At 45.2% G+C, this 13,206-nt stretch overlaps 1 protein-coding gene across 7 annotated transcripts in view; it reads right to left on the reverse strand.

Moving 5' to 3' along the window:
- The window catches only part of LOC125030844 (katanin p80 WD40 repeat-containing subunit B1-like), a 225,043-nt gene that overhangs the window by 13,228 nt on the left and 198,609 nt on the right, over nt 1-13,206 (reverse strand). For all 7 annotated transcript variants that reach the window (XM_047621166.1, XM_047621165.1, XM_047621162.1 and 4 more), the window contains 4 exons: nt 1,911-2,129; nt 1,493-1,618; nt 1,183-1,370; nt 149-299 (listed from right to left, as the gene is read on the reverse strand). In XM_047621166.1, coding sequence (XP_047477122.1) covers nt 149-299; nt 1,183-1,370; nt 1,493-1,618; nt 1,911-2,129 — 684 coding nt within the window. The remainder of the gene's footprint in view (nt 1-148; nt 300-1,182; nt 1,371-1,492; nt 1,619-1,910; nt 2,130-13,206) is intronic.

Raw genomic sequence — 13,206 nt, forward strand, 5'->3', positions numbered from 1 at the left:
TGCTTTTTGTTTTGTTTTTCCCATGAAATTCATACCTGAGGAGCAAAGATCTTTTTTATTTCTAAATAAAAATTTCTACATATAAATCACGTTTCAAATCATTCAGTGACTAACCAGCAATAACAAAAAGACATGCTTAAACACTTACAAGCTGATTTTGGGCAATGGCAATATCTTGAATCTTGCCCCAACCCATGGCAACTGTGTCAAATGTACGGGCAGGCTCCCAGCCATACACCTTGAGAATATCAGGAGATCCTGCATACAGGCAATCACCATCAGGATGAAAGGCAATTGTTCTGAAAATATAAAATATATATATATATATATATATATATATATTTATCTTTTATGATACTTCTGAAATATTCATCTTATTTAACTTATTATAGATAACCTGATTTATCTCTCAAACATCAAAGTTAGTTTCATGGCCCAGGAACAAGTCTATTTATCTATTATCAATAACTGCATACAGAATATTCCAAGCATTCTTAACTCTTAAAAGACTTGCCCCATCATGATCTGACACAAATGGGGTGAATTAGCTCAATAAAGAACCACTTCTGTCAACAAAAAATGAGTTGTATTTTTTGGAATCTAGAGATCAAAATCTACACAATGACACCTGTATCCAGTAGAAATTAGGTAATATTTGTCTTGTGTATTCACCATGAGCATGTTTACTATCTGAACCTTACATAAGTAAAACACTAACCCAATGCTGCCGGGGAAAAGGAATGAAAAATGGAGAAAATGCTGTGCTCATTTTTTATATTTTTTGTGAAATGTCTCTGCACATAGATGGCTCTGTTAGTGCTTAGAAACAAAGGAGTCAATTAGTAGACCTTGTGACCTTACATGATTTGAATTGGTGGGAAAAATGCATTTTTTACTAGTGCTATGAATATTGATGGTGTTATTTTTATTATAAACATTATAATTACTATAATGTTATATAGTAACAGCAAAATAAGATAGCGTAAAATATTTTGTAAATCAGAGAATAGGGTAAACGGGCAAGACAGGCAGTACTCATAGTGGGCATGACATGTACGTACACATCATGCCCCTCGGCATTGGGTTAATGAAAGACCTCCTATCATTTATATAGCCTCTAAAAAAAAGTGACACTTTAAGAGCACCTTCAGTCATAATAATGAGAAAATCTTCCCGTCTTACCTGATGGGTCCTGTATCAGCATCTGTGGATGAGACTAGAGAAAATTTCTCTAGATCCCAAAAGTTTACAGTTCTATCATGTGATGCAGAGGCTAATAAGAATTCATGAGGATGGAATTCTACATCACTAACAGGCCCAGTGTGTTGGGCAAATTCTGTCATCATTTTGCCAGCTCGAAGATCCCACAACTGCAAAAAACAAGAGGTGTTATTATCAATGCATTTTCAGACTGTATGTACAAAAACCATCTGAATTGTTTGAACTGTCTGAATCTATGTTAGGAACACAATGCCTAGGTCCATTAACTCACCTTCACATTGCAATCTTCTCCAGCAGATGCTATCCACTGGCCATCTGGGGAAAACTTCAGGCTATTGACTGTTAGGTTGTGCCCTTTGTATGTGAAGATACAACCTTTCCGTCTAATGTCCCACAGCTGCAGATAAAATAAGTATTGTTAAATAACAAAATCTTTGGCATTCCTTTATGAAAATGATTAAGAGTGAAATCCATCGAAACAAAATTACATAATGCATAAAAACCACATGTGAGACTGATGTTATATAATATCAATTAAAACAAGTAGCAAGTAATGAGTTTACCACAAATATTAATAAAGGAAAGAAGTAAAAAGAAAAATCTACTGAAAACAAATATTTTTAACAAGGCGGAAAGAATATAGAAGGTAACCATTCAAGCAGACTTCTTACCACAACCAACTCTCTTACCTTAATGTTTGTGTCAAGGGAACCTGTGCCAATGAAGTCCCCATACGGGTGGAAGTCTATGCACCTGATGTTCGCTTTGTGTCCGGTCAGTGTCCGGACAATTTTGGTGGCCTCCAGGTCCCATATCTTGAGTGCACCACTCAGGGACCCGGCGCACACCAGTTCCTCGGATCCACCAAAACGCACACATTCAACTGGTGTTGTGTGGCCTGATAGACTCTGCGGATGAAGATAGCTCTGGTCAGAATTTCTAGCTGCTTACAATGAAGTTAATAATGATGATGATGTCATATCATAGAGACATGGTAGTGGCAGTGTAATATACTGATGACTGATGATTGATGATGATGGTAATTAAGGACAATGATAATGATTACAAAACAATAGTAATAATAAATATGGAGAGAATAATAATGATAATGATGGAAATAATAATAAATAATAATACTATAATAAAAGAATAATAATACAACAAATATCATAATGCCGAGAAAAATGCAATCATAATATTAGCAAAAGGACAAATTACACTAACACCATAAGTAACAATGGCAAAAACGATGCCCAATTCATCTCTCTTTTTTCTGCCCGTTAACTTCAAAATTACTTAAAGCGATGGAAGGAAAAAAAGACACCTGCTAACTTATACAAACTAACAGAGCAGCCCATGTACATGTCAAGGTTTCACGTAAACCTTGGCTTCTTATTTAGTAAAATCCCTTGAAAAAGATAAATGCCCAATACTCTAAATAAACAAGCAAACACACTCACTTTCTCACATTCTCACTCACGCACGCACGCACTCTCTATCATACATATCAAAGCCTCCGGAAAGTAAACGTATATCAGTAAATTCTCTTGTAAATAAACAAAAACAAAATCTTAAAGTATGAACCTAACCTATGTTTTATACTGGAAACAGGAAAACTGGCTAATTTACCACATTATTTTTAAGCAAAGCTACTATAGCCTAGGGCAACGGCGGCGTCTACGTGACTCCAACGTAATGACAGAAGGGAGTTGGAGAAAGTTAAGCCATGCATTGAGAGGTCGGCACCCCATCTCACCAGTACTCATTAAAAATCCTCTATCCTATACTTCTAGGCTCTCACGATTCTCTCAAATTGGGCAGATCCTAGGTTTTGAGTTTTGTTATTATGGAGACACTTATCCGCGGGGAAGATTAGGTAGAGCCTACTTCGCAAGCATGCTTCAATGCGTCACAAGCACAACCAAACGCTCTATGAAGGGAGATTTGCGACCCAAGTTTCACCTCAATCGGCTCATACGAGCAAGCATGCTCGCACGGCAAACGCCACAGCCGGCGGAAGGAGCGGTAGCTTTCTAGACCAGAATAACCTGTACATGGAAAAGGTTTCCCTCGGCTTGTAGCCATTACCTGCTCAAGACACGTTGTTTGCGACCCAGACTACTTTCTACTGCAACCCCAGGTACTCTCGGCCTTAAAAACAATTCTGGGAACTTTTGCAATAGCTTTGCAAATAAAAGCTTATATGCTGTTATGTGAAGTCAGATACAAAAGTTTGCCATTGTCATTGGCGGTTCTAGTTTCCATAAATCTTACATCTATGACGAATGTACAATAACTTCAGCTTTTATTAAATTGACTAAGACTACAGATAATAAATAATGTGAAATGAAATATCACCCCTATCAGAAGTGGAAACTAATATTTCTAATTCAACAAACGCACTATTCGTGAAAAAATAATTCAGTTGAAACCTGAAACAACTTCGTAATTAGCGTTTAATCGATCGCGTTCCCAAACTCGACCAAAAAGTTTTACGAACACAAATTCTCCAGTAAAAAAGTTCAAAGTACCCTCCCTGACATGCAACAACATTTCATACTTTTGCAATGGGAACAACCCATATTTGTAGTGACTTGCACGGCCCAACCTGCTGCAGCCACCTACTCAGTTCTTTCAGACATGATGTTACCGAAAGTCCCTGCCAGGTGTAAAACAATCGTCATACAAATCAATACCAGACATGTTACACCGAAAGATCTTAATTTACGTTATGACAATTTCGTATTAGATTTCCAATAATCCTTTCCTTTTCAAATCAACAAACACAATAAAATAGCCCAGCCAATAACATAAAATCGCACGTTTTGAGACATTATAATTAGTTAATATTTGCCATCCCTATCTTAAATATTATTTTTCGGGGGAAGAGGTTAGGAGTAAGGGGGAGGGGGCTGATGCGTGAGTAAGTGACGGAGGAGCGGAGAGAGAGAGAGAGAGAGAGAGAGAGAGAGAGAGAGAGAGAGAGAGAGAGAGAGAGAGAGAGAGAGAGAGAGAGAGAGAGGGAGAGAGGGAGAGAGGGAGAGAGGGAGAGAGGGAGAGAGGGAGAGAGGGAGAGAGGGAGAGAGGGAGAGAGAGAGGGAGAGGGAGAGAGAGAGGGAGAGAGGGAGAGAGAGAGGGAGAGAGGGAGAGAGAGAGGGAGAGAGAGAGAGAGAGAGAGAGAGAGAGAGAGAGAGAGAGAGAGAGAGAGAGAGAGAGAGAGAGAGAGAGAGAGAGAGAGAGAGAGAGAGGGAGAGGGAGAGGGAGAGAGGGAGAGAGGGAGAGAGGGAGGGAGGGAGGGAGGGAGGGGAGGGAGGGAGGGAGGGAAGGATATATATATATATATATATATATATATATATATATATATATATAGAGAGAGAGAGAGAGAGAGAGAGAGAGAGAGAGAGAGAGAGAGAGAGAGAGGGGGGGGGGGGTAAGGAGGGGAGGGAGGGAAAGAAGGAGCAGGAGACGTAAACAAGAACACGTAATTCCAGCGAGAAAGTGTCGGTTCGTGGGAACACAGAGCGGGCGTCGAGCGGCGGGAAGGAGAGGTACTTGCACCGCTGCTCTCCTGCCGTGATGGCTTTCCTCCTTTTCGTTTTATGAGAAGGTAAAATTTGACTCCACAGAAAATACAGCCAGCTGCTATGAGTCCCGCTGGCAATATTCCCTTACCCACGACTTGCCACATGGACACAGCAATTAAACTTCTCTAATCAATATTTCTTTCGATACAACATACTAGTCATGAACAAGATACCTTGCTTTCCCTTCACAAACTGTCACTATAAACCGCAAAGTGTACCTAACCTGATATATCTGACTCCACACCTGTGATCATTGAACCTGTTGTGTACTAAATATCCATTCTGATTCTAATTAATACGACTTTCTAGTCTCACCTGCATCAGCGTCAACAATCATAACCGAACACTTATGGAATTCTAACTCATTAAAAAAATATATATTTATATATCTCCACTGAATAAAGTAAACGTGTGCATCGCCATGAGGGATCACGGTGAAGCCAGCCATCAAAACCGCATCGGGAATGGGAGCTCACCTGAGCGCCCCCCGCTTCACGTTCCTCCGCCGTGAGCGTCCGAAAAGGCCGCCCTCCCGCTCGCTCGACATATCACTCATACGCGTGGGAATCTCTCCGCCCCGAACTCCAGCCTCGCCGTCAGACAACCTCTAAAGGCAAAGGTTTAGATACGGGGGCCCCCTAAGCCCTTGTGCAAACGAAGACAAGTAACCGTGTACGCGTGGATGGACGAGGAAGGGGAGGAAAGGCGACGGAAATATAGCACCGACCCCTCGAGATACCATGCAGCTGATATTTGTGTAGAAACTATCGTGACTGAAAACATGGCTTTTGACAAATAACTATGCGCTGACAGGTAAACGGCGGACATATATAATGGCTAATGGTTAGACAGAACAACAACTGAAGTGGCAGACACCGCATTAGTTGACTGCTCAAGGACGGATAGACAAGGGCTGCCGCCGGGATGGTCGGGCGCGGACCATAGCGTCGGCGGCGCGAGTGAGCTGCCGGTTCAAGGCTGTGACGCCATAAGTGGACGCGGCCCCACCGCAAACATCATCGAGGGTGACATTCTTCGACTGGTGGGAGTGGATTTTTTCTTCGTCACTGGTCCCGCGGTGCCTTTTTGATCACGGCGACCACGTTCCTGCCTTTTGGTCATGCCAACATCAGCGATGCCTCAGGTTAAAAGAACGATTTTCTGTGTCTAACTTAACATCGATTATCGTCAAATTCTTTCTCACCTAACGTCTCTTTCATATCCATTTCCACTTCACATTTTTTTCGAGAGCACACGCACGCAGACACAAGCACAAATGTTTTTTTTTCCACAACTTTCAAGAACAATCCAAGAATCAAGATGATGATGTCAGACCGTTATTAATACTTGTTATAATGACCATTCAAAGGATCTAAAGGTGTGCAAGATGTTTATGTATGGATTTCTGTTGTTCACAACGACAAGGCAGGTTAGCACGACAAGGAAAACACTCAGTATAATCGTAGTGCAAAGATAAAAATAAAACCACAATCCAATACTTTTTGCATGATATCTATAATAAAAATGTATTCTGAGCCATCGATATGGCATGCCTACATAACACACAAAATGAGTTTCCAATCAATCCCGGAGTTCAGTTCTTACTTCCTCCTTTCTGCCCTCACAAAATAATAACAGGAAGTCACACAGCCGTATAAAAATGTAACGCAACAGTGACTGACGTGTTTTAACGCAAAGACAATGTTGCACAATGCCTCCGTACGGTTATATTGCTTTGGAAATACTATGGTTTGGGAGTGACATCGGTATATTTCACGTCATGGGAATGACATCCGTTTCATAATCGCATAAAACAAAATAAACACATTATTTTTTTAGATAAACATTTGCATGATTACTAAATGTAAATCAGTTGTAAATTCAAGTAGATCAATGCAATCGCCGACAGTCATTCGGCGAAACTCTGCTATGTGTCGCCGCTTCTTCCCACCCGCGAAACCCAGTCGACGAAACGTTCATACGTGACGCCCTTCGTCGTAGCGCCGTGACCACCATCCAGGCGAGCTTCCAAATACGGCAACCAGGTGGGCGCCCTATCCACTCCTTAAAGAGAGGTGGGCGGAGCTCTGGTGCCACCACTGCTCACTGCGCCCGAAGAGTCCACCTGATCGTGTGCCGAGTTCGCTTCGCGCTATTCGCTTATCTTCTTATGTGTTTGCATAAGAGTGGACTTCACATGGCAAACAACAACAATACCTACTACGGAATATATAAATGTATGTATGGCCCATCTGAGTTACAAGCACTTACGGGAAGTTCATTTACATTTAACACACAAACTGTACAGGATACCCACTAGAATCCCGCTATCTCACATGAACTGTTCGGGAGGGTCTCGCCTTGAAGCCAGCCACGAGGACCCAGGCACATCCACACCTGCGGCCAGCCGGCCCAACCGTACCAAGATCTACGAACGAATCTTGGTCGCGCCATCCTTGCTCCAGGAAGTGCCCGCGCTCCCCAGGACCACCAACTCCCGAGCCTTCCACCTCGGCCTGAACCACCTCTGCCCCACGTAAGCCGCGCCGGAGACACGCCCTGCCGTAATGAACTGGTTATACCTCAAGGCATGCTTGTACAGCATCCCCATGAAAAGCAAGTAACATAACAAATAACGTATGACGACAAATACACCCCCGACAACTTCATCATACGGTCGTATTTCATCACCTAATACAAAGCAGCAGGCCACAGGTGGGGATGCTCCATACAGCCTGTCTTGCGAGTAACAACTACCAGATGATTTTCCTTTTATTAGCAGCAAACAACATCGCAGCAGTTATTCAAAGCTTAGTCATAAAAAATAATATATTTTAACTCGTTATCGACTGGCTTTGAAAATTTGTTATGCTTTCGATAATTCTACCCAAAGCCTTTAAAAAAGATTCGGTCACCAAGATTCATCTGCACGATTATTGACGGAGACGAAAAAATACCCAAGCAAGGCATTCACCTGTACACGAGACCGCAGGGTTACAAGGCAACACAGGTAGACCGTGCCTCGGTGAGATGTCATTTTCGTAATGCGATCATGAACGGCAACTTGGCTGCGAGCTGACCAGGACGGGTCTACGGAGCGGAGGAAAGGGGGAGGAGGGGGAGGAGGAGGAGGAGGGGGAGGGGGAGGAGGAGGAGGAGGAGGAGGAGGAGGGGGAGGGGGAGGGGGGAGGAGGAGGAGGAGGAGGAGGAGGAGGAGGAGGAGGAGGAGGAGGAGGAGGAGGAGGAGGAGGAGGAGGAGGAGGAGGAGGAGGGAGGAAGAAGAGGAGGAGGAGGAGGAGGAGGAGGAGGAGGAAGAGGAAGAAGTGAAGGAGATATATACATACACAGACGCAATCACGACCATAGGCAGGTATACTGCCAGGTTATGAGACTCGCACTTGTAAGCTGGTTACAATCAATATGTATCTGCCCCGAAGTGTTTGGACGCATCCCTATCAGCAGCCCATCGAACCACTGCTGAGCCACTAACCACGCGCCACCACGCCCAAATGCCGCGCACAGGGAAGCACGAGAAACAACTTCAGCCACAGCTACATAAACAGACCAAACCCATGTAACCAGCTCCTTCCTCCCCCCGTTGTGCCCCTTGGAAATCTAAGAGACCATGACGCTGTAGAACCCCGCGGCTATTATGTACGTTGTGGCTTTGTGCCGCAAGAGTGGGAAAAAACAGGAAAGAGAAATGGCAGTGACCGTTGCTAGCTGTGGCGGGCGGGCGGTGGTGTTGGCACAACTTAAAATTCTGAAGACGTAGGGGCACCTGCCGGCAAAACTTCGCGCCACTACGCAGATGCAAGTCCTTATTTGAAGAGCCCTTGCCCGGCCGCCAGCGCCCTCCACTGCTCGCAGCGTCGAGTATGGCGCTCTAACTCCCATTCGCCCAGATAACTACGGCTTAGTGGACCTCAACGCGACAGTGAATAACAATCACGGCGCAATTACAGTTGTTTCCTGCATAATGAAAACTGAAAAGACGAGAATGAAAGAAGGAACGAAACAGCCAGAACGACAAAGAGAAGATTACGACCGTGTTTCACTTAATCTTTGCAACTGCGTCACTGTATGTTTGTGTTCAAGAAGACCAGAAACCTGCATTGAGTCGAAACTTCTTCAAATCTGTCTGCAACACCTATCATAAATTGGCCGGACCCTGATGAGACCAAACGACGAGAGACGACCACAGATGGACTCACATTCAAGTTCTCGAGTTCGTTTCTTCCGTTTCCGTGGTCGTCTTCGGTTCCTTCTCATCCCCTTGTTGATCCATCGTCCTCCTCTTCCCATGCTTGTAGTGCATCTTCGTAAACTTCTGCCTTACTATTTCTTATATAAACTTTATACAAAGAATTTCTACAATCATCATGCTCGTCCCTGCCCAACAGGCGTTTAAAATAAGCATAAACACTAGAATAGACACGATCATAGCCAAGTATTCTATCAGCAGTTTAACACTCAAAGGCCGCGTACTCAGGAGCACAGCAGGGAGTCTACGAGGGAAACATCTACCCATTAAATCTAATTCCATTATCCGACTGTTAATTGGGTTCCAGTAGCCGACGATGCCCCGTGACGTGTTTTTGCCCGGTTGAGGAGGACTAGCAGGTAACAGTACCTAAGAGCAGTAGTGCCCCCCTTTCCTCCTCCTCCTCCCATCCTGTGCCAATGACCTAAGCGAAAGATTACCCACGGACGCACGGTTCGTCTGCACTGCACGCAGCGTGCCGTTCGAAGTCCCAGGCCGCTTCTCCATCCATCCCCCCCGGACAAGAGCTGTAGTCCTGACATCTGGGGCAGGGTCCCGCATCTCGCGGCATCGGACTAAATATGGAAGCAATTCATCGACTTCCTATCTTGTCATAATGGTTTCAGGCGGCTGAAACATTTAGTAGACAAGCCATCCATTAAATCCCCAACACGACACACCTTTTGCTTTCGTTGTCCAGCCCTCCGGGTCCACACGACAACTGCCCGGCACTCTTTAGATCATTATCGGACGCCCATTCACCTTAATTAGGATCAAGGCCTAGAAACAGGTTAGTAACATTCCCTCAAAAGGTTAAAAATGCAACGTCAGCATATCTGCTTTAAAATTAAAAGTAACAGCAAATCAAATTGTAAATTAATTAGTGCACTGAAACTTCGTTTCATAAAAAAAACTGAAAAGTTTCGTGTTCATTAAGCACAGAACAGGCGATCGAAATTTAGAGAACAAGGGTAGCAGGGATGGGCGGACCTTCAGCTCACCGGGCGAGCTAGACCTCCCGCTTATTGTAACTGCTCTCGTACGTAAATCGATCTCATTCCTGACCTAATAGGCTTATATTAGATAAGGAATTATACATTGTTTCTGTAGTATAGTGTGCGTGACCCCCTCGGAGATTTCATTCTAATACGAAAATCACTTTTTATACAGACAAGGCTGCATGCAAGTGCAGTTCGTTCTCGCGCACGCTTTCCCTAGCTTTACGAACCACCAGTTTTCGTCAACAAACAAAACCGTCTCGCCCTGATCTTCGCAGGGATAAGGTCGTCATTGCCGCCCTCCTTCCGCGGGCGTCTGGAGGAACAAGATCATTACCTGAACGAATCTGAGGGCGTCATTAGAGAGCCCGACGTAGGTTTGCGACAAGTCAGTCGCCTGCCTTCCCCCACCCACACCCTCATTAGCACGCCCCACTCTGCCTCTCCGCCCTTATCCACACTCACCTGCCTAAAAGAAATGCCCCCCTTTCTCCCACATGTTAAAGATGTGACTAACCGCTCTACAGTTCACTGCCACTTATTATAGTGTACAAACGTGTGTGTGTGTGTGTGTGTGTGTGTGTGTGTGTGTGTGTGTGTGTGTGTGTGCGCGCGCGCGCGTACGCGCATATATATATATATATATATATATATATATATATGTATGTGTACATATATACACATACATATTTATATATATATATATTTACATATATGCGCGCGCACACGCACACACACACACACACACACACACACACACACACACACACACACACACACACACACACACACACACACACACACACACACACACACACACACATGTATATCTCTCAGATGATAAGTAGAGGCATGAGCATTACCTCCCCCTCGGCCCCAAAGCCTGGCTCCAACGCCCCGTCACCACACAATGGTTGGTGTTTACGGCTTTCTGCCCCCACACCTCGCTTAATACCGTCCCCTGGCGAGCACAACACCAAGTCTGCACAAACACACAGGGCATGAGCGGATACTGATTCCTCGCCAAATCCCGATTCCCAAAAGTGTTCTCGAAACACAATGCACTGGATGCAGCGTATCTGTGCGTAGTTACAATGACATGAACTGAAGCCAGAGTTCTCGCCGACTTCCAAAGAAGTGCTAATTAAGTGGTAAGTGGTCAGTCGGCCAGAAAAGGTAAAGGCGATGCTCTTGGTTTCAGGTGCCCCATCTGCTCCAGCGGCATCGGTTACACACAGCGGTTAATATGTCTTATTTCACGTCGCTATGTTGTTTGGACAACTATGTGAGGTTCGTACTTTGATCAATACTGAAGAAAAAGCTATGAACCTGAAAGCTTTGAACTTACACAACGTGGCACACTAGTTTAAAATAAAGTATGTGCAGTCTGGCCTATTACTCATCGCGCTGACTCGGAATTACGTTATCATTCTTCAAAGGCGTAGTGTCATGAGCGAGCGGGGCAGGCGACGCCAACATCTTGTTGACATGTGTCGCAGCTTGCATAAAGATGTGTGGTCAGGACACGGCTTAGGCCGTCCTGAATGGTCGACGAAATTGCACCGAGCCCGGGTGTCATGGAGATCAGCCATGGCGTTGGGGCGCGAGTGTGGGAAATGGTGTTGCCTAGAAATAATCGAGCGACACGGATGCCGCAGAAGGTTACAAGTTACTCCCTCAAGGCGGGGGAGGGCAGTAGTATCTGGGGCGCGGTTTGGGGTTGTGGCGAGGGGTGACATCCAGAACGCCCTAGGACGGGCACAGACTTGCTGCTCGTCCTGTAAACCCAGTTCCAGGTGCACACACACACGCACGCGCACACATACATACACGCAGGTACACAGAGTCGAGTCGTGCACTCTCTCCCTGTCTGGTTCCTCAGCCATCAGCCGGTACCTGCCCTACATAACGCCCTCTCCTCACACTAGTCTCCCGTGACCTTTACGTAGGTCAATGGCGCAAACCGCAGATGCCGAGGGGAATTGTTTGGAAATAAATATGCGTCTTTCAAATAAACGCCAAACCAGTAAATGGGGCGCGATCGATGTGTGGGGGAGAGTAAGGGTTGTGTAGGGGGTGGGGTGGAGTGGGGTTGGTGAAGAGAGAAGGGCCACGGATGGTGTATGGGCAAGGTGCGAGAAACAATGAAGGTATTGTGCCACTCAGGTGATGATGACACACCACTCAGCCCGAATTTCATCAAGAGCACTGACCTGCCTGGAGTTACAAATAAAAATACATATTTTCACATTAAAAAATGAAGAGAAGAGGACGAAGGGGGAGTAGATGTAGACGGAAAAAGAACAAAACTGTAGAAGAACAAAAAGAGGAAAATGGAGAAGAAACATATAAGGAAAGGAAGGGGAGGGAAAGAAGAAAGCTACAACAAAGACAAAAACCAAAGGCTGGCATGAAGGAAAAGAAAGTAAAACAGAGAGAGATCGGTAGAGCAAAAAAACAGATGGACAGAAATAAAGGGAGATAAACGAAGGGAGTGAGGGGGAAGAGAAAGGAAGATAAAGGAAGGAAGGGAGGGAGGTTGAGAGGGATAGGGACAAGGAAAGAATGGGAGAGAGGAAGAGAGGGAGAAAGGGGGGTGGGGGAGGGGGAGAGGGAGAGACGGTTTGACACACAGACAGAAAGAGCACGCCCAGATATAATCAAGGAGAACCAATCTACAAAAGAAAAAGAGGCCGATGAGAAAAAAGAAAGATGACAGCGAAAGACGACCCCAGCTCCGTCGTCCGTGTCAATCGTGCCAATCCCGAGGTGGTCGTGACCCCGGTCGTCCCCAGGCCCCACCCCTTCCCAACCCCACCTCCCCGTCCCCAGGCCCGGCGTGGCTCTTCTCACGCTCGTCCCTTCATCACAACAGGATCACGGCACGATTTCCTCTTTCTCCTCTTTCTCCTCTTTCTCCTCCTGGCAATCTGCCGCCTTGTCTGTCTGTCTATCTATCTATCTATCTATCTATCTATCTATCTATCTATCTATCTATCTATCTATCTATCTATCTGCTGTACTTTCACGGCCTGTTTGGGATGTCCCATTCATACATCGGGTCAGCCTCGTTGTCATGGCGACGGTGACGCTGGGGCACGCAGCCACCTGTTGCAGAGAAACGCCGCAAAGGCAG

This window comes from Penaeus chinensis, chromosome 11 (assembly GCF_019202785.1).
Source record: "Penaeus chinensis breed Huanghai No. 1 chromosome 11, ASM1920278v2, whole genome shotgun sequence".
Taxonomy (NCBI): Eukaryota; Metazoa; Arthropoda; class Malacostraca; order Decapoda; family Penaeidae; genus Penaeus; species Penaeus chinensis.